This window comes from Exophiala oligosperma, assembly GCF_000835515.1.
Source record: "Exophiala oligosperma strain CBS 72588 unplaced genomic scaffold supercont1.7, whole genome shotgun sequence".
Lineage (NCBI taxonomy): Eukaryota > Fungi > Ascomycota > Eurotiomycetes > Chaetothyriales > Herpotrichiellaceae > Exophiala > Exophiala oligosperma.
This window is the reverse complement of record NW_015622824.1, coordinates 2,224,702-2,248,948: the sequence shown is the minus strand read 5'-3', so window position 1 is coordinate 2,248,948 and position 24,247 is coordinate 2,224,702. Positions and strand designations below refer to the sequence as shown.

The 24,247-nt window shown below is 50.2% G+C and overlaps 9 protein-coding genes across 10 annotated transcripts; 7 read left to right on the top strand and 2 right to left on the bottom strand.

Moving 5' to 3' along the window:
- Positions 1-229: 229 nt before the first annotated feature.
- Positions 230-1,166, top strand: PV06_08033 (uncharacterized protein; the record flags this gene model as incomplete). The annotated part of the gene is made up of 1 exon (XM_016409326.1): positions 230-1,166. One exon carries the CDS (start codon positions 230-232, stop codon positions 1,082-1,084), a length of 855 nt encoding a protein of 284 aa, XP_016261080.1. The 3' UTR covers positions 1,085-1,166.
- Positions 1,167-2,231: 1,065 nt separating this feature from the next.
- Positions 2,232-4,957, top strand: PV06_08032 (uncharacterized protein; the record flags this gene model as incomplete). Its single annotated transcript, XM_016409325.1, has 5 exons — positions 2,232-2,397; positions 2,451-2,551; positions 2,602-2,964; positions 3,012-3,198; positions 3,254-4,957. 5 exons carry the CDS (start codon positions 2,232-2,234, stop codon positions 3,778-3,780), a joined length of 1,344 nt encoding a protein of 447 aa, XP_016261079.1. The 3' UTR covers positions 3,781-4,957.
- Positions 4,111-5,042, bottom strand: PV06_08031 (uncharacterized protein; the record flags this gene model as incomplete). Its single annotated transcript, XM_016409324.1, has 1 exon — positions 4,111-5,042. The coding sequence occupies one exon, from the start codon at positions 5,040-5,042 to the stop codon at positions 4,344-4,346; it is 699 nt and encodes a 232-aa protein (XP_016261078.1). The 3' UTR covers positions 4,111-4,343.
- Positions 5,043-6,058: 1,016 nt separating this feature from the next.
- Positions 6,059-6,430, top strand: PV06_08030 (uncharacterized protein; the record flags this gene model as incomplete). The annotated part of the gene is made up of 1 exon (XM_016409323.1): positions 6,059-6,430. The coding sequence occupies one exon, from the start codon at positions 6,059-6,061 to the stop codon at positions 6,428-6,430; it is 372 nt and encodes a 123-aa protein (XP_016261077.1).
- A 412-nt stretch (positions 6,431-6,842) lies between these two features.
- Positions 6,843-7,157, top strand: PV06_08029 (uncharacterized protein; the record flags this gene model as incomplete). The annotated part of the gene is made up of 1 exon (XM_016409322.1): positions 6,843-7,157. One exon carries the CDS (start codon positions 6,843-6,845, stop codon positions 7,155-7,157), a length of 315 nt encoding a protein of 104 aa, XP_016261076.1.
- A 4,888-nt stretch (positions 7,158-12,045) lies between these two features.
- PV06_08028 (uncharacterized protein) lies at positions 12,046-13,116 on the top strand (the record flags this gene model as incomplete). The annotated part of the gene is made up of 1 exon (XM_016409321.1): positions 12,046-13,116. One exon carries the CDS (start codon positions 12,046-12,048, stop codon positions 13,114-13,116), a length of 1,071 nt encoding a protein of 356 aa, XP_016261075.1.
- A 522-nt stretch (positions 13,117-13,638) lies between these two features.
- Positions 13,639-15,629, top strand: PV06_08027. Of its 2 annotated transcripts, XM_016409320.1 has the most exons (3): positions 13,639-13,782; positions 13,842-14,651; positions 14,703-15,629. In XM_016409320.1, exons 2-3 carry the CDS (start codon positions 14,270-14,272, stop codon positions 15,485-15,487), a joined length of 1,167 nt encoding a protein of 388 aa, XP_016261074.1. In that variant the 5' UTR covers positions 13,639-13,782; positions 13,842-14,269; the 3' UTR covers positions 15,488-15,629. The 2 variants fall into 2 exon arrangements, with proteins under 2 accessions (XP_016261074.1, XP_016261073.1); XM_016409319.1 differs by having other exon boundaries at positions 13,639-14,651.
- A 74-nt stretch (positions 15,630-15,703) lies between these two features.
- On the top strand, positions 15,704-17,099 carry PV06_08026 (uncharacterized protein). The gene is made up of 2 exons (XM_016409318.1): positions 15,704-16,561; positions 16,630-17,099. The coding sequence occupies exons 1-2, from the start codon at positions 15,981-15,983 to the stop codon at positions 16,949-16,951; spliced, it is 903 nt and encodes a 300-aa protein (XP_016261072.1). The 5' UTR covers positions 15,704-15,980; the 3' UTR covers positions 16,952-17,099.
- A 3,903-nt stretch (positions 17,100-21,002) lies between these two features.
- On the bottom strand, positions 21,003-23,100 carry PV06_08025 (uncharacterized protein; the record flags this gene model as incomplete). The annotated part of the gene is made up of 5 exons (XM_016409317.1): positions 21,003-21,851; positions 21,910-22,046; positions 22,097-22,350; positions 22,402-22,744; positions 22,791-23,100. 5 exons carry the CDS (start codon positions 23,098-23,100, stop codon positions 21,003-21,005), a joined length of 1,893 nt encoding a protein of 630 aa, XP_016261071.1.
- Between the last annotated feature and the right edge of the window lie 1,147 nt (positions 23,101-24,247).

Sequence of the window (24,247 nt, the reverse complement as noted above, 5' to 3'; positions counted from 1 at the left end):
TGGTCAATCATTCATAGCTAAATGAGGGTCCTTCAAGGGTGTTCTGAAGTATTTGTTTACAGGTGTGATAGCGGTATCTGAACAGAGCAAGCTTGGACTTTTGGTGATTGCTAGTGTACGTAGGCTTGAAATCTGTACTACATTGCTCAAGGCACATAGTGTCTATATAAACTGTCCGCAGTTCCCAGTCCTCAAACGGCACAGCAATTAGAATTCGTTTTCCACAAACATGCCACGTACGGTACTGATCACGGGTTGCTCTGATGGCGGGATGGGGGCACACCTTGCCCACGAATTTCATAAAAGAGGCGATCGAGTGTTTGCAACGGCACGAAATCCTTCCAAAATGGAATCCTTGAAAGCCCTAGGTATCGAGGCTATCACTCTCGATGTGGTATCTGAAGAGTCTATACAAACCTGCTTTAGCCAAGTCTCATCATTGACAGATGGGTCGCTCGACATACTGGTCAACAACGCCGGCCAAGGTTACTGTATGCCCCTTACAGACGTTTCAATCGCAGAGGCTAAAAAGGTGTTCGACCTCAACTTCTGGTCAATCTTGCGCACGACGCAAGTTTTTCTCCCTCTGCTTCTGAAAGCGGCCCGCAGCCAGGGAAGGGCTCTGCTTGTTAATCAGACATCCGTGAGCAGTGTCCTCGGCAGTCCCTTCTTTGGGGTATACAACACTTCGAAAGCCGCTGCTGCCATGCTCATCCAAAATCTCAGACTGGAGTTGGACCCGTTTGGCATTCAAGTTATTGACTTGAAAACAGGCGGAGTTAGAACAAACATTCACGACAATGATTCCGAATGCCATTTGCCACCCGACTCACTTTTCATGGCTGTGCAAGACGAAATTGGAAAGCTTTCCAAAGGCGACATAGGGATGGACAGCCAGGATGCACGAGTGTGGGCCAAGAATGTAGTGGGCGATCTGGACAAGAACAACCCACCTCACATCATCTGGCGAGGCAAATCTGCTTCCCAGATCAAGATGGCCTCGAAACTTCCTGTTGGCATGTTAGATTCTACGCTCAAGAAAGTCGCTAAATTGGATGTTCTGGAACAGAAGCTGAAACACTAGCGAGGGCTTCATCGTGTCTGTGGACTCGAATGATGCCACTAGACTGAGGGGCCAGGGTATAGGCAGTAAAGCTCGTGCCAAATGACCAGTGCTGGCTGCGTCATTTTGCAAGAGGTGGTTCGCATTGCAGGAGTGGGTAAATCAAGGCAATGATTGCACCGAGAGCAGTCTTAGCTTTAAGAACCCCGTTGTGCTTTCTTTTCTGCCTACGGAGCCCATGCTGGGTTGTGTGAGCACGGCGAGACGAGGAGTAGCGATACCCAGAGTGTGGCATCATTGGTGACATTGGCACGGCTGTCCGCGGCGACTTGAGCGACGTATCTCTAAGGAAAGCTGAGCAGAGTCAGCTCTTAAAATGTGACAAATTGGGGCTACAGTACTCAGCCCATGTCCCGAGTAAGATGTAGATGTTTGTGGACCGTCAGTCGTCTTGCTGTCCCGTTCAAGAAACGACACCGTGCTAGCTGCATAGTCGCCGACGTTGATGAATTAGTCTAACGCTTGAGGTACTTGTGGATATCATGTTAGAGTTAGTAGATAGTCCCAAAAAGATTGGCTGAGCTAGTCTACCCGTCCTGTAATCCTTCTCGCTCTCCGGACGGACGTGATATGGGAGATCTGGGTCCAATATTGACTCATATCGCGGAATGAAAGCACCGGATAGTATCGAACTGATGGCAGAATTAGGAGGAATGTCGTGAGGAGCATATTATCGGTCTTACGATTTTGTCTGTCCATGGTCACGCACGCGTAGCTGGTGCTGCGTTGGGGCCAATCTGCAGGGGTAATGAAAATGGTGACATTGTTGGAGTTCGGTCCCGGTAGCCCAGAAGGCGGTGATGGAGTACTTGAAGGAGAAAAAGGCTGTGCTGGTCAGCATGCCAATAAAGGGTCCTCCCATGGCATCGCCGAGGCAAGAGAGAGAAGAGAGAAAATAAGTGGAAAGAGCACGATGTCAATTCCAGGCAGAAGAGAAGTTTGTTGTGGTAGAGAGAAGCTCCACCGACCAAGGCGGAATTTTCCCGGTGTGGGTTGGATGTTATGTAACCAGACATCACGCCCTTCCAATGACACGGGTTGTTCTAAGTTATCTGGCTGTGCCCGTTCAAGATCATGAACAGACTCGTCACATTTCCTGCCTGTGAATATGGCGTCGTCCACGGTGCTTCTCGAACTTGGTAGTGGCCCAGATACTGCGCAAATCGGGGCGGACGTTGAGCCAACTGACACTAGCTACTTGCCGCCCGTGGACAGCGGAAGAGCGGCTTGGCTCTTTCTCGCTGGTAGCTTCTGCGTTGAAACGCTCATCTGGGGTAAGTCTTCAACTTGCATCTGCGACAGCTAGATTTCTAACGTCAGGGATGAGGATTCCCCTTCTCGTTCGGTGTGCTTCAGGACTACTATTCCACTCATCCGCCGTTTTCATACAATGCCTCGGGTATTTCTGCGGTCGGCACCACTTGCTCAGTCAGTGCGTCTACTTCTCATTCTCAGCTGTTTCACTGACTTCTGGCAAGGGCTTGTTATACCTCGGGGCGCCTCCCGTGTTTCTTGCTTTCCAAAAATGGCCCAAATTTCTCCACCGAAGCTTGATCATTGGTCTTCCCATCGTGGTACTGGCAGTCTTTCTTTCCAGCTTCGCCACGGCGACCTGGCATTTAATATTGACTCAGGGCATCTTATACGCTATCGGTGGAAACTTCTTGTACTACCCAATATACGTCTTCATCGACGAGTGGTTTGTCCGCCGTAAGGGGCTGGCATATGGCGTTATGTGGGCTGGCTCAGGCTGCGGTGGTCTAGCTGGCCCACTAGTCCTCAACTGGGGACTAAAAAACTACGGTGCTGAGACCTTCCTGCGAGGATGGGCCGTGGCTTTGGTAAGTCTACCAGTATTTCATCGTGTCTGTCGCTGATAGCCAATAAGTTGCTGCTGGTGGCCCCATTCCTGCTCTTTATCAAAGCCCGGCTCCCTCTTTCACGGCATCACCAAGTCCCTGTTCGGACCATTGCAGCTGGCTTCGGATTCCTAAAGACCAAACAGTTTTGGGCTATCGAGACGTGTAACATTATCCAAGGTCTTGGCTACTTTATTCCAGCACTCTATCTTCCTAGTAAGCGAGTCTACGTGTCGTTCACAAGAGCAAGCTCTAACGCGAATCATCCCAGCCTATGCCAGACTCAACAATTCGGATTTGGGATCATTTCTGGTCTCTTTACTCAATATAGCCCAGGTGCCTGGTGTCATGTTTCTCTCCATGCTCTCTGATCGGGTTTCCGTATATACCATCCTGCTCATCTCCTCTCTTGGATCCACATTGTCGGTCTTTTTGCTCTGGGGTCTCTCTGGATCTTCCACTGGCCTCCTGGTCGCTTTTGCACTCTGTTATGGCGCGTTCGCAGGAGGATTCACCGCTGTCTACGCGGGAGCGGCGAAAGAGCTCCGGCGGGTAACTCCTGGCGGAGAGACAGGCCGGGCTGATCTAGGCAGTATGCTGGGACTACTGGGAGGTGGTAGAGGCATCGGCAACGTCGCATGTGGACCAGTCAGCGAAGCACTTCTGCGTCACCGTACCGGCTGGAAGGAGGTAGCTGGAGGTTACTATGGGAGCTTCGGACCTCTGATTATCTTTGCAGGCACGACCGCGGCCCTGACCATGTCAGCGTGGCTTGCCAAAGTTACCAAGTTGCTCTGAATGTGGAGTCTGGGGTAGGTACTGGCGGTGTGGGCGTCCTGAAAAGGAAGCCTATAGAGGCGGGAGGCGCTTAAATTTGGTCGTGGCCGCCCAAGGTCGCTACGATTGCTGGTTTGGGACATGCTCAATTCTCTTCCAGCATCCGTTGGCCAATCTCACGCTGAATGCTACATGGAGGCTGCGTACTCGTCATAGTAGAGACCGAGTTGGTGAGCAAAACAGATCATCGGGACTGGGAGGTTCAATATGTGCTTCTCAACTAGGGCTCACACTACAGCTAGGGAGCTTGCTTCACAGGTTGGAGATTGCCCCATTCTCAGCAGAATGCATGTCTGCGCATCGCGTGCGGGCACATCCAGCGTGCAGACCCAAGAACCCGATTCAGGCTTCTGTCCTAGCTTCTCGCCATATTTAGAAGCGCAAGGAATTCCGTCCTGGGCATTGTCGGCATGGATGAACGGCAAGCAGACGAGACCCCAACGAGGCAACGGGATAACCTGGAACGCAACACCTAACAAATAGGTTTGGTGTGGAGCCGTACGGACAGGAGGAAGTAGGCTGCTTCATCTCTGAAGCGCCATTCCGACCGCTGCTTCAGCATGTAGTCGAAGCGTATCAAACACTGGCAACGATGGCCGATCGTCTTGATGGATGAGTAGTGGGATTTCAGTACAGCCCAGTACCACCCCTTCCGCGCCTCGGGACGACAAGTCATCGATGATGCGAAGGTATGCTTGCTGCGATGTTTCCCTGAACACAAAGCACGCCAGTTCCTCAAAGATGATGCGGTCAATGATATCCTGCTGCTCCATATCCGGAACAATGACGTCGATTCCAAATTTTGTGTGATAGCGATCGCACAGAAACGAAGAGGACATGGTTGCCTTTGTGCCCAGAAGGGCCACCTTGCTCAGGTTGGCCGCCTTGATGGCTTCGGCAGTGGGATCGACGATATGTAGAAGTGGGATAGTGAGCCCGAGCATGAAAGTCGCTGCTGCGCGATGCCACGTGTTAGAGACGCAAAGCAGCATTTCCGCCCCTGCTCTCTCCAGGGATTGAGCCATCCCGTTCAGCATTTCGCCGCCCTCTTCCCAAAGATTGTTCTGCACAAGATGCGCGCTGTCCGCGAAGTCCATCGAATTGATGATGATCTTGGCCGTGTGAAGGCCACCCAGACGTTCACGTGCTTTAGCATTGATCAGCTTGTAGTACTCGACCGTGGCCAAGTCCGTGCTACCGCCGATAATACCAATGGTCTTCATCTTTATGATTGTTGATTCCACTATTGGATCCTAACGACAACCAGATGACTGCAATCTATTCGAACATTTCAACCAAAGGTAGAAGATTCTACGAGTTTTTCATTCATTCTTTGTAAAATGGGGCATAGGCATTACAACAGTTGAAGACTCCCACGCCTTTTGACGAGACTTGGCTCGGCTGTTTGCTGGAAATGTAAGTCAGCAGTGACTCACATTTAAGTACGTGAGCGGGACTCGAACACTGCAAGCTTTGGCAGTATATCGTAGCGCTCGTGCTAGGCTTCCGATGTGATGCACGAATCCAAAAGAGAAGAGGTCTGTTCTCTTCCTGTTCAGCCACAAGTCTCGATTTTCAGTAGGACGGTGCGATCTCTTGATCGGTTCCGGAACATGATACAAGAGAGTTCACCTAATGTATCCTTTTGTGCATGCCCGCCAAGTTCGGAACACTAAGACATGTTACTACGCATACAGCCACGCGACAGTCTCTCGTCTAGACAGCGTCGCTTTCACTTCGGCTGTGATTCCCCTTCCCAGTCCACGGGTGCATATCGTTTCCCGTCCTTCCCATGGTGCGGCTTCAGAGGATGCAATATCCGTACAGCATCCAACGCCGTTCCACTTCTTCTTTTGTACCCCCGACCATGTACCCTGGCGGGTATGCTTGCCCACTTCGCATCCCACAGTGGTGACAATGCGCGGCACATGGCAATTTAATGTCCCCATGGGGCCCGAAAGTCGCTTACCTTTCTCCCCTGCTTCCAAATGTCGTCGCATCATACTAAAGAGCAAATGGAATTTTCGGTAGCAGTTGGGCTAGACGAAGTATTCGTGCCACCACCCCGCTTTGGCCCAGTGCTGATTGTTTTGCAGATTGCACAACACAACAGCGATGTCCTGCTGACCGTAATAATGCGGAACGATAAAAGCCTTGACACTAACATCAAGCTTGCCAACGACCGCAAAGTACGTGTCCAAGGCTCCTACCACGGCTGTAGATGTGCAAACGAACGCTGATGACTATTACTGACAACCGTTGCTTTCTGGACAATATTGGTCCCCATGACCAGCAGCTCGCCACTGATAGGCTTGTAGCTGTCAATGGGGTATGCAATCCCAATGGTAGGCAGGATGGTGGTACCTTTACCCGCACCGCCGTAGCCCCTGATGACGATGCTGGGTCAGGACCATTCGAAACGAATGGCCGCCAGACCGAGGCAGACCCCGATGATCATGACGGCCGCAAATGGGCCCAGAGCAGGAAGCCGCATTTCTGCCTCGCGGATGCCGCCGTCTCGAACTGTCGCTGTTTTGATCACCCAATCAGACAGAGTGCCGTGGCTAGCATGCCAATCAGAGCGCTGATTGCAAAAGCGGAACTCGTGTAGCCGGCCTGATCAGCGGTCATGGCATATGGAGAGACTTCGAGGATGAAGTCTAGAGAATCAAGCATCATTATCATGACCACGAGCGACAAAAGGTGTAGAGCGTGTATCGCCCTGGAGTGGCATAGCCCCGATGGAACTTACCGATTCTGTGAAATTAAACATCAACGACATGTCGGCGGCACCCATGAGGCACATGCTTGCCCAGAAGATGATAGGGTAGACGCCGATCCTAAAGGTGCAAAGAAGTCACAGTGGAGAAAGGCTTTCCATCGCGTGTCGGGCTATTGAAAGGGTAAGAAGAGTCGCCATGTAGGCCGGCCACGTCCTACCAACTCTAAGAGAACATCAGTAGACTCGACCCGGGTCGGCTGGGTGACCTTGGCTTCAGGGTCCGCCGCCACGGCTTGGGAGGATGACTATTCGGCCACGACTTCAGCAGCTCTGTGGTACATGGTCTCGGGAAGCAGGCGAGGTTGAGGAGCGTGATGAATCCGGATCGGCCGAGGGAGAGCCAGAAGAAGCTCCTCCATCCGTGCCGTTTGCCCATGGCACCAGCAATGACGGGGCCAATAAAGGTTCTGAAGAAAGCGGCCGCGCCATCGAAAAACCAACCCAAATACCTCGTTCGTGCAAGAAGAACAAGTCGGCCACGACTTGCACGGCTATCGTCTCGCTCGGCGACGCTCCAAACTCCACCAGCACTCTTGCGCCCAAAAAGCTGCCGTAGGACTAAGCGAGCCCTTGCCAAAGCGTGGAGGCCAGGAAAATCACAGCGGAGCAGCCCGACGTCTGAAGATGTCAAGATTGAGATTCGGTCCATTAATGACCAGTATGTGTTTTTGAGACATTTTCTCACAGTTGAAAAAGTTTCTGGCTGAAGCCCGATCTCGTGTGGAACGAATTCTCAAAAAGAAACTGATGTTCTCAGCTTGTTGTGCGACTGACAACAGAACTGGTGCTGGTTTCGCACCAATGCTGGCGATGGTGAGTAGTGCCAAAAAGGTTTCAAATGCCCTTCTTGGGGACTGGGGACCAGCCACTAGTCGTAATTGGGAATGCCCGCGTCGAGAAATTCCTACTTTACGGATACTAGGTCGACGGCGAACCCGGGGTTGAACTTAGCCGCGGGGAAGGTGACAGCAGTTAAGGAGTAGAGCATCCATAGACGCGAATTCCACTACCTTCCACCACCGGCTAAGTCAGTTACCGATGCTCGTGTAGCTGGTGCCACTGCCCCGGGTCTCCAAACGTTCTCCGCTTTTTGACTTGCTAGGGGGTCTTCCTGAGGGGTTGATGTTTTACGTCCAGCAACCTGCAAGGCACGATGTTTAATCTCAATGAGGCGGAGGCATGCCGGGCCAAGTTCTCTGCCCTAGAATCTTTTCCTTTCCGTCGTCAGTACGTCCAAATCACATCACCGACTCCGAAAATCAACATGTCCTGCAAGCCAGAGGATTGCTTCAATTTCGCTGGGTCGTACCTGAGTTCATGATATCGGCAAGAAGCTACAGCAAGCATCAGATACAGGGTTCAAAGGAGTTGAAATCTTCTACGAAGCTCTCAAGTATCGAGTCAAAAACTACGGCGACAGCAGTGAAGGATATTTATTGCTGGAAGCCGACGAGATATGCGACCTCTTCCAATCCTCAAAGCCATCAATCGTAGGACTGCACTCATTCTATTACAAAGGCTTGACTAACCTAGCTGAGGATCACACCAGAATTGAAAATTGATAATGTGGTTCAAGATCGCTCATTGCGTGGAAACCGACGTGCCTTAAGTATCATCCAACTTTATGCTTGCAGGTCGAGAAATTGAAAGAGATGTGGATCGACCCGTACGAGCTATGGTCGAAGTTGCAAATCTGTGACTGCAAAAAGAGCCTCCAATGCGATTGAGACACGAATACTTGGCCGGGGAAAATATGTCAATAGGTGAAGGAAGCTATGGGAAATTTTTTCTGGTGTGAACCGACCTAGCTTCGGCCCCTATTTGGATGGCTAAAACCATTGCCGCATGAGTATGGACGGATGCAAAAACCGCGTCAGGGACTGTTGCGCACGATGCTGATTCCGAACTTAACATAGCCTTGATCGCTTGGTGAGAACTATTGATCTGGCCAAGGTGTTCTATCTGTAGGCTTCTGATGGGGGACGGCTCGACCAACCTCTCGTAAAACACCATCCCTGGCACGTGCACAAATAACCAGCAAGAATGAGCAGGAGCAGGAATGCTCGGTTATCTCTATAGGGACAGGAAGAAGGTGACCATCTGCCTGTAGTTGAGGTCACGAGACGATTTGTTAAGGATCTCGATTTCAGCGGCTGGGTGTCCATGAAACCTTTCCCCCGGACCATTGCTGAGCCAGACTCTTCCGTTCTTCGTATGCGCATACATAGCGAGGTTGTATCAGTTGGAAACAGCTCAACAGGAATTGGACCTTTAATCAGGAGACATGCTCTCTCTCTCTGATTTGTGGGCACAGTCGCTCTTTAGCGCGTGTACAACGATGGCATAATTATATGGTCCTGGTCTATACGAGTGTGTTTCTCTAAAAACCCAGCCCAGACAGGAATGTGAACAACATATAGAGGATCTGTACCATACATGAATACGTCTGACCAGTAGCAGGCTTACCTGGAAATACTGGCAGTGAAGCAATGTGGGAGTCTGGCCAGTCTGCGTGTGAAAACGCCCATTTTAGGTGGCTAAATTCTCGAGGTAGCTCTCGTACTTGATAGCGATCGCCGACCTCTGTAGTCCTGCGCATTTTGGGACCCTAATGCCACGTGTCGCTACGCCGCAAATTAACATGCGGTGTACTCAAAGGGCAAAGATCTCACGGGGTCTCCGCATCGTATAAGGCGGGATACCCGGCTATAAGCCTAACCGCACACCAACCCTGCCCTTCTGGGAAGGCCAACCTCGTAGGTACTTAAAAACTTTAGATCTCCAAGTCTTGATGTTTTCACTATACTTACCATCCAGACCTCGATTTCATACCCCTCTCGTCACATTGACGATAACACCGCGCTCTACTGACCTCCAACGGGCCATAGCGTCAGGAGTTTTCTTGCCTTAAAGCGACAATGGGAGGCAACTTTTTACGCAAGGTCGAAGATCGACCTACACCCCCGGAAGTATATAACTTCAAGGTCTATTTCGTCGCCGCCGTGGCCTCCGCAGGGGCAGCAACCATTGGCTATGACAGCGCCTTCATCGGAGGCACGATGGCTCTCACATCGTTCCGAGACGATCTTGGCTTCAACGACCTGAGCAAAAGTCAAGTCAACCTCATCAGCGCCAATATCGTCTCTTGCTATCAGGCAGGAGCTTTTTTCGGGGCGTTCTTTGCTTACCCGTTCGCTCACTTCCTGGGTCGACGGCTGAGTCTCATCTCGTTTTCGTTAATCTTCTTGCTTGGGGCTAGCGTCATGCTGGGCACAAAGACGGGCAGTGGCCTGGGTTATTTATACGGCGGCCGCGTTGTTGCGGGACTTGGAATAGGTGGTATTTCGAACATAATTCCCATTTACCTGGCTGAAATCTCACCCCCTGCCATTCGAGGCCGCCTGGTCGGTATGTGGGAAATCGGATGGCAGTGCGGAGGATTGATTGGTTTCTGGATCAATGTACGTTTGTCTCATTCTGCCATCCCTTATCCCATTTCCCTGTCTGACCTGGGCGACAGTACGGCCTTACTCAGCATGTGGCGCCCTCACGAACACAGTGGCTTACTCCGTTTGCCGTTCAACTCATCCCCGGCGGGCTGCTCGCCATAGGTGCTTTCTTCCTTCCCGAGACCCCTCGATGGCTTCTTGCCGCTGGAAAGCGCACCCAGGGTATACGATCGCTATGCTTCCTGCGCAACCTCCCTGCGGATCATCCATACCTACTCAGGGAGGTACAAATGATTGATGAGGCCGTGGAACACCTGAAGAGGACCATCGGCGTCCACTTTACCGCCCCCTTCAAAGAGGTGTATACGAGTAAGAAAATTGCCTATCGATTCTTCCTTGGTGGAGCTTTGTTTTTCTGGCAGAATGGATCTGGCATCAACGCCATCAACTATTACAGCCCCACGGTCTTCAAGAGCATCGGCATTACTGGCACCAGCACCAGTCTCTTGACGACGGGCATCTTTGGTGTCATCAAAACAGTGATGACCTTTGTTTGGATCATGGTGATGATTGACCAATTCGGCCGCCGGAAATTACTCATGTTCGGCGCTCTCGGTGGCTCAATCGCCCTCTGGGTCGTGGGTGGATATATCGCCGTTGCCAAACCTGCGGATCATCCTTCATCAACCTTGTCATCTGGCGGCATCATGGCAATGGCCTTCTTCTACATCTATACCATCTGCTATACACCATCTTGGAGTGGTACACCTTGGGTTCTCAACAGTGAGATGTTCGACCAGAACGTCCGTACCCTGGCTCAAGCCTTTGCTGCCGCCAACAATTGGTTTTGGAACTTCCTTGTGGCGCGCTTCACTCCGCAGATGTTTGCCACCATGGGCTTCGGCATTTGGTTCTTCTTTGCGAGTCTACAACTGCTGTCGATCCCCTTTGTGTATTTCTTGATCCCCGAGACCAAGTCTGTCCCGCTCGAAAGCATGGACCTGTTATTCGATAAGAGCCTTTCGCCTCGGAAAGCGCACAAACAAGTGATGCTCCAACTGCAGGAAGCGGGCGAACAAATGCAACTAGAACTTGCTCGCGGCGCAGAAGACAAGGGTGAAGCGGTACAGGCGGAGCAAATCTCCGTGAAACAAGAGGTTGTCTAAAAATCGCGAATGTTTTCCCCGGAAACGATGAGGCTGGACATTCTACGTTCCTAGTTCAAACGCAGACACTGCGGAGGAGATCTGAACAGCCAGCTACTGTTTTCCTTGTGTGCGAGTCAAATATGCCGAGCCAAATAGGATCTGGGTTCTCGGGCAGATGTGCACTCCGAGACTTGGCCCTTTCATTTACAGAAGTGCTGGAGCTCCCAAGGTCTCAAATTCAAGATAATCTGCTGGTGTCATCCTCTATGCTCCTTGTATGTTCTATAGTTCTCTCATAAGCCTGCGCATTGATTACAACGCAAAGACTGCCTTGGATCGGCAGAGTTTTCATTTATTATCTCTTCATAAGGCTTCAATTCGTATCTTCGAGTGTGCATAGGTCAGTTAAGGTGGCAAACCTATTCGAAAGATGTCTTTGTCCTCGAGGCCGTTCCTGGGTGGAAAGTATTGCTTCGAGGCCATCTTCTTGTTTACCTTAGTTAGAGTAGCCAGTCGGAGGCGAGTCCGTGTTTCCACCCAGGGCTGTGGAGAGAAGGGTATAAATTCAGCCGCTTTCCGATTCAGCCACTTCCGGGTCGCTTTCCTGTGGCAAATCGGGGCTACCAAGATGTATGAAGGTCGCGATATGCGAACACGTGATGGTACCCTATTGTATGGCTTGGTACGCCTAGAACTATATAGTTGGCAACCCCTTCCGAAGTAGTTTGAATCCATCAAATCCTCCGTGAACAAGCACATTAGCGCACCCTTCTTGTTCCAATCCTTCAATTTGCATAGACTGTACAAACCAGTGCTTCAATTTCCGATATTTTAAGCTATCACGTTCATGGCTGGGCCGACGAAGATCGCTGTCATAGGTGCCGGCCTAATTGGACCTAGGCACGCAGAGACCGTGGCGGTAGACCCCTGCGCTGTTCTCTTTGCCATTGTCGACCTCGCGCCAGCAGGAGCGGAGCTGGCCAAGAGGCTGAAGGTGCCTTACTATAAAAGCATCGCAGAACTTCTCGAAGGCCCTGAGAAGCCAGATGGCGCGATCATCTGCACTCCCAACCATACACACGTTGCCGTCGGCTTGCAATTGGTGCAGGCTGGCGTCAACATTCTAGTCGAAAAGCCCGTGAGCACGGACATCAAGAGTGGCGCTGAACTTGTGCGGACTGCAGAAAGGTTGGGCGTGCAAGTGCTTGTGGGACATCACCGCCGATTCAATTCATACATACAAGCTACTAAGCATGCGCTCAATGCTGGCAAAATCGGAGATCCAGTGGCAATAAACGGCATCTGGGCAACGTACAAACCGATCGACTACTTCGACAGTCCTGCAGAATGGAGGAGGACCCAGACTGGGGGTGTGGTACTGATCAATCTGATTCATGAGATAGACCTCATGCACTACCTCCTAGGCCCCATAACGAAAGTGTACGCCGAGCCCACTCCTTCGCGGAGAGGCTTTGACGCCGAAGAAGGTTTCGCCATGACCCTGAGATTCAAATCAGGCGCGGTGGGCTCATTTTTGGTCTCCGACAATGCGCCTTCTCCGCACAATTTCGAGGCAGGGACCGGCGAGAATCCTCTTATTCCAAGAACAGGAAAGGACTTTTATCGTCTCTTAGGGTCGGAGGGGACCCTGAGTGTGCCAGATATGACCATAACGTCCTACCGCGGCAGCACCGCCAAGTCCTGGCACGCCCCGATGATTACAGAAGCCTTCGACGTGGACATGAAGATCCCTTTTGCTCTCCAGCTTGAGCACTTTATTAAGGTCATCAAAGGCCAGGAGCAAGCAAGCTGTAGCGGTGCTGAGGGTTTAGCGGCCTTGGTCGTTTGCAACGCCATCAAGGACTCGTTACAGACAGGACAGCCAGTCATGATTGAGCCTTCAACATATGGGTCATAGATCAACCGCGTGTGTTCAAGGCGTAGAGCTCGAGATGTTGTAGAACTCCCAGACAAGAATGCACAGAATTTGCTTTCTTGGCGGCACTGAAAGTCGAGACATATTTAGCGTTTTGGTTTAGTTGCGATGGATCCGAATCATCGCAGTTGAGCTCCAATCCTCGACACCTCATGCATTTAGGACGACATTCATCACGTTTGCCATGATGTCTCTTGCATTCGGCACAATCATTTCTAGACTTGAGGTGTGCCCTGCGGATCTTAATGATCGGAAGTATGATTAGCGTGTATGTTGGCAAGGCCGATATAGAGTGCTATTTTGATAATTTAGTAGTATGCCTTTCGAGTGGTAGTGGCGCTGGTGCCGACAGAAAGAATTGTTGAATTGGTCAAAGTATGGACGTTGTATTTGTGCAGCGCGGAACAATGTACGGAGTAAGTCCGAAACCCACGAAACGCCAAGCTAGCGCGTGCTGCGAACTCATCGTTATAAGTGAAACCGAAAGCCTCCATCGCGTCCTCTCAATGGAATTCTTTCCCTTGCGCTGGAGCATGCGCTGGCACTGGCGCTTAAGATCATTTCTTCCTGCCACATAACTCGACTCTTCTTACTCCAGTCAACATGCCTTCGAACGGACACTTGAGAACACGCAAATGTCTGCAACACGTACGTTTCGCGATCTCCCTCGACTCCCTTCCATACCCGCCAATACTGATGGCTTGAAGAGAATTGGTTTGCGGGCCTTAAGAGTAGGAGGGTCACTGCCTCCAGCAAGACCTCATTAAGACAAGCACCGCGCTCACTTGACGGGTCAATCCTCGATCCCACTTCGGCTGAAAGGTTTGGAAGGACTACCCGATCTTCTATCAAAAACATTCCGGCGCCGCTGATATCCTCAATCAATACACAAACCGCTGAATCACAGCCACTCGATTCTGTCCAACTGGCTGCGACAACGACTGGGGAACCAACGCAGGCTCCGCAACGCACACCAGGAAAACGGAAACGCAAATTCAAATGAAAGGAACCGAACAAGCGACAGTGGGAAGGCGGTTCACAATCTGTGGCGGAGTTGACTTCGTCTAAGGATCTTCTCAATTGGAAGAATTTGGAAAGACTCAACAGCGAGACAGCATTGGAGGCATCTGATGGAATGGCAGAAAAGAAGAGGACACTCTCGCGTCGATCGAGCATTGCAGAGACGAATCACGATGCAGCATCCGTATCCTCGCAGAAAACATCTCTCTCGCTTTCTGATTATCGCTTAAACTCATTGGACCGTGCCAGGATCGTCTTTCAGCACCGATGTCTCCCAGAACACCTCAAGCACAGGGTTGACGCCATCATCCAGCCTAAGCTCGACAAAGAAAAAGAAACCCTCGTTTTCGCTATCGCGGATGACTTATGCGACGATTTTCCCGACGTTTTGGAAGTAGCGAGTAGAGAAGAAGACTGTGTTGAACTGATATACCAGGCTCTGGAAGCAATGAACCGCAGGCTTTTTAGGAAAGCTTTTGCTTTCCGAAGGAAAGCAGGTACAGTAGCCTTTGCGTACGAGCGTGGTCGTTCTGCTTACATAGATTTAGACTGGGATCCGACCCTGAAACCCAAGGCTCAACGAAAGGTCAACCACTTCGAATCTCCTCCGGACAAGTCTCTTGATGATACAGGTGATTCCACAAGCCGACCGAATAAGCGGCAGCAGGCAGAGATGCCTTTCATTTCGCCCGAGAGTTCCGAGATGACCATGCCACCACCACCGCCTCCGCCAAAGCTTGACAACAACTGTGTCAAGAACCCTCGCCCGGATATTACAATGGGATTTTTCCACGCCGTCGTTGCAAAGAAATTGGTATCGTCAGGAGTCAACAAGCTGGATGCCGAGGAGATGTTAAAGGATCTGCAGTACGAAGAGGAACTTCTGTCCAGTCCCAATCTTGCCGCTCTTCATATACGCTTTCCTTCCCTGGTCGTTGAAGGGAAGTCGTATGCAATTGGTAGGAGTATGTACGAGGCTGAAAACCAGGCCGCTGGATCTGGAAGCTGCATGCTCGTCATACAGAGTCGGCTCGCCGAGCTCACTGAACGTCGCTCTGCAGGAACGTATCAGGGCAAGGAACCTCTTGCCTTCTCCATTACCCACGAAGGGCCTATCCTCCTGCTCTGGTTACATTACATCACATCGCTAGAAAATGCGCGCTTCTACAACTTGCATGTTCTGAGCGTTTGCCATGCGACGATCCGGTCGACAAGTAGGGAATTCTTTCTAGCATTGGCAGGGGTTATGGAATGGGCCAGTACTGAAGTTTTGGATGGTATCGTCAAGCAACTGGTATTGATTTGGAAATCTGCACAGAAGCAGACTGTGTAATTCATGCTACGCCTTGCATCTTGGGAAGCTACTGGACCCTAAGTTCTTTTTGTTCGAAAGTTGAGTATTGCTCCCAGATGGGAGTTTGCTTCCTCTGGTTCCATTCGATATTCTTCTCGAATTTGATCAATTTCCCGGTCAATTGGGACCCTCTATCAGCCGCGGCTGTCGTCTCCTAGCAGCGGGACGGCATATTGTTCGGCTGTTAGGCAAATTGTCTTGCGTCGGCTTCATCCCAACGCTCTCGGGGTTTCCATCTTCGTACTTAAGACACCGAGGATGCCGGAGAATCCAGCGCCTTTCTAAACCCCGACTGATGCGGAGGTATTGCCTTGGGTGTGAGGCAGCCTTCTCCGCATGGGGTTTGCAAAAACTTCGTGTCTCTGTACAACTCATGTCGTGTGCCTTCGTTCGATGCGCATGTTGACTGTGTAAGCTTGAAGCGTGACCGATCAGAGCAGCATCATTCAAACTCCATTTACAATCTAGTATCATGAGCACCTTGCAGGATAAATTGGCAATTGTTACCGGTGGAGGCTCAGGCATTAACTTGGCCTTTTGCAAGCTTCTGTATGCATCAGGTTGCAAGACTCTTATCGCCGACGTTGCTCTACATCCAAGTTGCAAAGCTTGGCTCTCTGCGATTGAATCGGAAAATACCAACAGCTCTTGGGTGAAATACCTACAAACCGATGTGACAGACTGGTCTCAACTGGAGAAGGTCTTCGATGTTGCAAATGAAGCGTTCGGAACCACTCCTGACATAGTGGTCCCTGGTGCTGGAGTCTACGAGCCATCATCAAACTCATTCTGGGCTGACCAGGACCGAGATTCTTATAAAGTCCTGGACATCAATTTAGTTCATCCCATCAAGACATCACGCATTGCTATCCGACGCTGGGTCCAGGCTGCGAAAAAGGGCACAATCATCCACATCTCGAGCATTGCAGCACAGCGATCAAGCATAGTAACTCCTCTTTACACGGTGTCTAAACACGGCATCAGTGCCTTCATACGTGGCATGGGGGCCCTAGAAGACTTGGTTGGCATCCGTGTGGTTGGAGTTGCACCCGGGTGAGTAATTTTGTGTTCTACTGGTAAGACAGCCTTCCAGCAACGTCCGCTGACAGCTTTTACCATAGAACGGTGGGAACTCCTCTGTTCACCGATCATCCTGAGGCATCAAAGTTTTTGGATCTGAACAAAGACTTCTTACTCGCACCCGAACATGTTGCGAATGCAATGTTTGACTTGCTGGACGAGAACAAATACAAGGCAGGCACCGTCTTAGAGGTCTGTCATGAGACGAAGTGGAGAGTAACCTCGTTACACAATGATCCTGGCCCACAGGGTCCAGCAAGCTTCACGAGTCGCAAACACGAAGCGATCAAAGAAATCATGCAGTACCTGAATGTTGATCAACCAAACCCCAGCGTGAGCAACATAGAATTGAAGTCGGATTGAGGAAAGGAGTCAAAAGGTTGAAGCCGTCTCTCTTCTGAATACAGCGACAGGCAATCCACTTTCTTGCTGTCTAACAAAGCATTGTACAACTCTGGTCCAGCCTTCTATTCATATACTCTAGTAGAGATAGTTCTGCATTCATCTCAAGCCTAGGAGGGTCAACAAAAGTTTCTCTACTATTCTTCTCGCTCTTTTATCAAGTCTCGAACTATTAATCTGTCACTCAATTCTCCAATAACGTCAGAGTTCCAGTCTTGGAGATAAGATATTCGTTCACGGCCACGTCTTTCCCGCTCTCCTTTCCGTAGCCACTTTCTTTGATACCGCCAAAAGGACTCTCTGCTGCGCTTGCATTCCCGGTGTTCTGTACGCATCAAGAGACGTTAGATTTCCTCCTTTAGCAGCATCAATAAGGGACGAAGTAAGCACTTACCAAACCAATCATGCCGGCTTCGAGATTTTCTAGCATTCTCCATACCCTGTTGACATCGCTTGTGAAAGCATAACTGGCCAGACCCATACTGGTATCGTTGGCCAATTTGATGACTTCCTCCTCAGTGTCGAATTTAAAAACACCACAGACTGGAGCAAAAGTTTCTTCCTTGGCCATAAGCATGTCTTTGTTCATATTTGCGAGCACGGTTGGGGACATGAAATAACCTCCATTCCCATTCCCGCACTTACTCTCGTCGATGATGGCACCATTGAACGCTTTCCCGGAGCCTAAGGCCAGAGTTGCCCCGAGCCTAAGTGCGTCTGTCACTTGTTCTTCGGCCTTGACTAGCCCCCGTGGTGTAGTCACTGGGCCCATCGTGACTCCTTCGCTCATCCCGTGGCCAACGGACAGTTGAGCTGTTTTTTCGACAAGAAGCTTAAGAAATCTGTCATGGACGCCACCCTGAACATACAAACGATTGGCTGTGATGCAGGCCTGTCCAGCGTGTCTCCATTTTAAAGTCATAAATTGAGCCAATGCGTGGTCGAGATCGGCGTCGTCGAAGACAATAAAAGGACAATTCCCTCCAAGCTCAAGCGTACACTTTTTCAGATTCCGTGCACAAAGCCCAGCCACAATCTTGCCAACTCTTGTACTTCCTGTAAAGGTAACTTTCTTGACGAGCGGGTGTGTACAAAGCCTTTCTGAGAGGCTGGGAGTATTCTGTAGACTAGTTGTGATGACATTCATGACACCGTCGGCAAATCCCGCTTTGGTAGCCAAATATGCCAACGCCAAACAGGTGGTTGGCGTCTCAGGACTTGGTTTTATAACCATCGTACAGCCAGCGGCCAGTGCTGCTCCTGCTTTGCGTAGTACCATTGCTATAGGGAAATTCCATGGCACCAGCGCGGCGGCCACACCGATCGGTTGCTTGATAACCACTGTCCTTCGGTTCGGTGCCGATGGCGTGGATATCGATCCCTGAATTCGCTCACATTCTCCAGAGAACCACCAAAGGAATCCGAGCGAGTAGTCGATCTCTCCGTAGGCTTCAGCGAGCGGTTTACCTGTCTCGTGAGTGAGAAGTACAGCGAGGTCATCTCGAGCCTCTAGACAAAGGTTGTACCAATTCAACAGTAGTTGAGCACGCTTTTTAGGATTCAGAACCGAATACTGTTGAAAAGCTCGGTAGCTCGATTCCACCATTTCGTCCACGTCCTCAGTATCATTGTCGGGGCATGATGCCCAAGATTTGTCCGAGCCAGGGTCGAGCACGTTGAACCGCCTACCAGACTTGGCTGCCACCCATTGGCCGTGACGATACGAGTCTTGACGAAAAAGCGACTCGTCTTTTAGTTGGAAAATAGGGCGGTCAAATTCCATGATGTGTCTTTATGAGGAGAACTAAACACTCGTTGTCTCACAACTGTAGAGTCTTGCTGTATTCAATGTCTTAAGCAAATGTGCACTGTATACATGAGCTTCTTTGCGATTGCAAGTCATGACTTATAGTCAGTGGTCACGACAATCCGAGCGAAGCGCTCTGCGCTAGGCCACCGGTGTTCTTCTGCGAAAAGAGGACCGACTGAGTCCTGGACCAACTGGTGCCGAACTCAATGTTAATATCCCGGTGGCCGAGCATGTTGCCGGATCGCCTGTAGTTCCAATGTGGCCGGACCGAAGTTCTATCATTCCGTTGAGGAAATGAGAGCGAAATGTCCTCCGTGAGCCAGCGGGATGGCACATCGTTCGCCCAGGTGGAACAGACACAGTCATAACGGATATCGAGATTGAGATCTCAAGGAGGTACAAACAATGGGGCAAATCTCCCATACGGTATCGAAGAACTTGCGTCATCAATTTCATACTCTCAGACTCAAAGAATTACAATGAGAAGCGTTTTGATACTGAACTTTGATCATTTTTTTTGGAGGGATAATCTTTTGGTGCTCTCTGGACTATGTGCAGTCATTCCACCTTTCTAAAAGCATCCAACCCCTACTAAACTGCTCCATACATTTCGCCTCCGGCTTGAGCGTCAATTTTGCTTGCTTCCTCCAGACCCACGATAGTGAAGAGCTTCCTGGGCGTATATTCAGAAGCCAGGCCAGTCTTCCCAGTCTTCTTGAGTCTGACCAAAGCTTCACGTGAGGCCTGATATGCCGGGAAGATAGTAGCGAAAGGGAAGATGATGATGCGGAAGCCCATCTCCTGGCATTCAGCGGGAGTGAATGAGGGCGTTGCACCATTCTCAACCATGTTGAGCAGAACGGGTTTGGGTGACAGATCTTTACAGACTTGTTCAGCTTGCTCCCGTGAAAGGATACCTTCTAAGAAAGCAACGTCCGCCCCGGCTGCGAAAGCTTCCTCCAGTCGAGCTACAGCTTCATCATAATCGTGGGTTTGCAGCGCGTCCGTCCGAGCGATTATGACAATGTCGGATCCAAGCCGCAAGCGGGCCTGGTAGGCAGCCTTGATGCGCTGCGTAAAGACCTCACGGTCAACCACAGCCTTGCCTCCCAAATGACCACATCGTTTCGTCTGAATCTGGTCCTCGATGTGCAATGCTGCGACACCTGCACGATGGTATCTCGCCACAGTTCGCGCGACCATGTTGGGACCTCCGTACCCAGTGTCGGCATCCGCAATGAGTGGAATGGCTGGGTCGAGGTTCGCAATCATTTCGGCATGGTTGCTCATATCGTCGAGAGATGCGAATCCGAGGTCTGGTTGACCCAGTCTTGAAGCCACAGTTCCTGCCCCGGTCTGAGAAAGTGTCCTTGTTAGATACCACATTTCACGGATTTCCACATCAATATGTTAGGGGATATACCATGTATAGACAATCAAATCCAACCTCAAGGGCTGTTCGAGCACTGAGTCCATCATAGACTCCTGGGGCAATTATGATATCTGACTTGCTCTCAATCAGCGTTCGCAGTCGTTTTGCTGCTGTCTCCTTGCAAGAGATTGTATGGTTGTTGATGCTACCCATTTTGTTGCAACCTCAGATAGCTTTCTGTCAATGGCCGAACCCATTCTTGTTCCATTTATATAGCGACCCTTCTTGATGAAGTATAACATCTTCGTTGTCAAACGCAGCGCATACTCGATTCGGCTGCCTACCTGCCGATATCGGAACTCATGTCGAACAACTCGGTTTTCGAGGTAGGGGTCAAGATGCCGGGCGTTTCCTTCCAGCCGGCTGGGGAAGTTTAGTCGGCTTCCAGGAGCATGCATTATTAGTGAGAACTAAACAAAACCGATGTTACTACTCCATGGATTTGAACTCTGTCGGCCCCTGGATCTATCAACCAAGCAATCGCGGTAAAGTTATCCTCGTTGAGAACACTTCTAATTTACAGTTAATCGGAATGTCACAGGTCCCCCTTACACATTGTTCCTTGTATCGAGATACAATTTCTCTTCTTCGAACCTTTGATAATCACATATCTCGATCGTAGCTGATGTAAAGATCATCCTAGGCTACGAGAAAGATTCATAATCAAGCTTACAGCTATGATTTGATAAAAATCAGATGATGTATTACAGGGCTACGAAGACAAAATTCTCGATAAGCCCTGCCACCTTTCAAGCCACTCTACTCGGAGATTATATTCCAATCTCTGCTGTTTTCTTGGTGGTTTCACCATTCGTGATACTTTTCTTTTCATCCACAGCTGGCTCCTCTCCCAGATAGTAGGTTAAATCACCATCGTTGTATTCGATCGTGGAAAAGCCATTACCTAGCCATCCCCATCTGTTTCCACTGAGATATTGAATGTCGTAATCTTCGAACCTGGGGGATGCTAGCACATCAAAGTAATGTAGTCGGGTTCCCGGCCAAACGATTGGGTTTGCATCTACCCGGCCTTGCTTGAACCAGCTCCGGCATCCGTCTGTCCAGGCAGTACGGTTATGATATGTCTTAGCGTGTTCACCGAAATCCGCAACAACACTTGGTTTGGGCGAGAGTCGCCTGATGTGCTCTATGCGCATCTTCTTGATGATGGCAACCAAGTTGTGGGAGAGCGCAGTAGCCACGGGGAGAAGGGAGCCCTGAGCAACTGGGCCGTAAGGTCCAAAATAAGTGAAGTAGTTTGGGATGTCTGGGACGCCTGTGCTGATATACCCAAGGGCATGGTCCTGCCAAAGGTCGCTGATGTTAGTGCCGTTCAAGCCAATGACCGGATATCGAGGTCGGAAGGACGTGTCGAAACCTGTCGCACAGATAATGACGTCCACTGGTACTTCTTCACTATTTGATGTTTGCTTGAACCCTCCAGGGGTGATTGAATGAACCGTCTCAAAATAGACTTTGGATTTGGGAGATGTTAAAGCCTCGAGATATCCAGTTCCAGGAGTCGGACGGCGGCATCCGACGTTGAAAGTCGTAGGAATGATGTGTGATATCAACTCCTGGTCATACGACAACCTCCTTGACATCTCCTCATATGAGTACTACGATAACTTTGGTCAGCAAGCCAGACTAGGTGTAAGTTGTCGTGGAATAACTCACTTCTAGCGCCTCTTGAGCCTCTTTGGTATTCCGCAATATGAACTTGAATCGGATATTCAATTCTCTCTCCACCATCTTCCGGTACCTGAGATATTCACCCTTGTCCTTACCCCAGGAGGCCTTTTGTTCCTCCGAATCTGGGTCACGTTAGAGACAGATCGTCCCTACTTGACAACTTTGAACTTACAATCGAAATTTTCGCCTGAATCGCTTGCATATTTTGATCCATAACCGGCTGTCACCCAGATTGGACTTCGGACCCAGTGATAGAGCTTGTCAACATCTTTGCAAATGGTTGCCACCGTCTGAACTCCAGAACTTCCACTGCCAATGACAGCAACACGTTTTCCTTTCAAATCAACAGAATCATCGTAGGTGGCAGTATGGTAAAGTTTGCCCTTGAACTCATGCAACCCCGGTATATCCGGCCACTTCCATGCACTGAACATTCAAATAAGTAAGAAAACTTCGTTGGGCCACGAGGACACATACTTGAGAAAGCCCGAGGCGTTAGCGATAAAATGAAATTCCTCTTCTCGAATCTTGCGGTCTTCTTTGGTGCGAGATTGCACCACCCACCGAGACTTCTTCTCGTTCCAAGCTGCATTTGTGACCTCTGTAGACAGCTGAATATATTTCATTAGATCCTCTTCGTCAACGATATCACGCATATACTGCCAGATCTCCCTGCTGCCAGAGTAGAAACTCGTCCAATCGGACTTTGGTTTCCAGGAGAACTGGTAGCTGACACTGGGAATGTCACAGGCACAACCGGGATACCTATCGTATATTAGCCAGTTTTCAACCATAGCGATCCAAACTAAGGATGGCTTGCCTGTTTTCCAGCCAAGTTCCACCAACATCATGGTTTTTCTCATAACAAAAGACCTCAACCTGGAGACCCTGGAACGCATTCAAGGTGACAGCATGATGCAGAAAGTCGATCCCGGATGCCCCAGCACCTATACACAGGATCCGGAATGGTTCTTTGCTGATCGGTGGCTCGCCGATCAAATGTTCTGAAATCTTGTATCCTGACGGCGCTGAGATAACCCACTCGGGTGAGAAAGCAGGTCTCTTCTCTGACGAAGGATATTGAATTCCTGGCTTGTTGCTACCAACATGTTTTGGAATTACTACCTTGTGTTCGCTCAAGGAAGGTACTGTAGATTCAGTCGATGGTGCGACCATGCTGCGAAGCTGGGTGTAAGCCCGATAGATTAGCTCTTAGATTTGAAGTTTGTTATTACGTTTGTGGTCGAGAGATGATTGACAAGATCACTTTTCTGGAGAATATAGGAAACTTCTAGGCCAGTAATTTAATGGCTTGGTCACGAGAGTCGATGTGCAAGACACCGACAAGCGTACAGCACGGCAATCCGGGACTCTTCCCAATCGACCGTGCCAAAGGAGAAGGCACCCATTCGGTTAACGCGCAGGCAAGGTAAATCCGGGGTTGCGTGACCTCTTTGTGGGCAAATTGCCGAATTCACCGGCTTCATGATCTCGGCATCTCGCTCGTGCCAACCAGCCTGACAGAGCATGAACAGCCGAGGCTCAGGGATATCCCTTCATTCATTTGGGTGTGAAGTGCCTGCCGTTACCACTCTGGCGGACTCTAGAGATCTAGTTCGGTATCACAAGATTATATCGGTCGGTCGGCTTGTTATTGAGCCAAGTACGCGAAACTCCCCATCATCGAGTCACCGTTCACTATAAGGGCCCATGTCAACTGAACAATATTAACAAGGCTTCGGTACGTTTGGGTCATATCGAGAGTCTCATTGCCTGAATTTCGGCCAGAGCCTACCTCTACAGTATAAGTCAATAATATTTTACGCACAACTACACACAAATTACCAGGATCTGCAATTGAAGGACAATGGCGCAGGAACCTAAAGCTCAACGGCTTGTTGGTAAAATTGCACTGGTGACGGGTGCTGGTAGCGGGTTCGGTGCTGCCATTGCCACGCTCTTTGCCACTCATGGGGCAGATGTTATTGCGGCCGATATCAACGACCAGAATGGAGAAGCTGTTGCAAGCAAGTATCCCAACATTCACTACCTCAACCTGGACGTCACGTCAGAGGCTGCCTGGAAGAACGCTCTGGAATTTGTCTTGTCCAAGTTCGGTTCCATCGACATTCTCGTCAACAATGCCGGTGCAAGCTATCGGAACAAACCGACTCTCACAGTAACCACTTCGGACTTTCAGAAGTGCATTGCCGTCAATTTGGAGAGTGTTTACCACAGTGTCAACATTTTCGTCTCCAAAATGGTAGAGCAAGGCAAAGGCGGGTCGGTAATCAACGTTGCGAGCATCGGAAGTACGAGACCC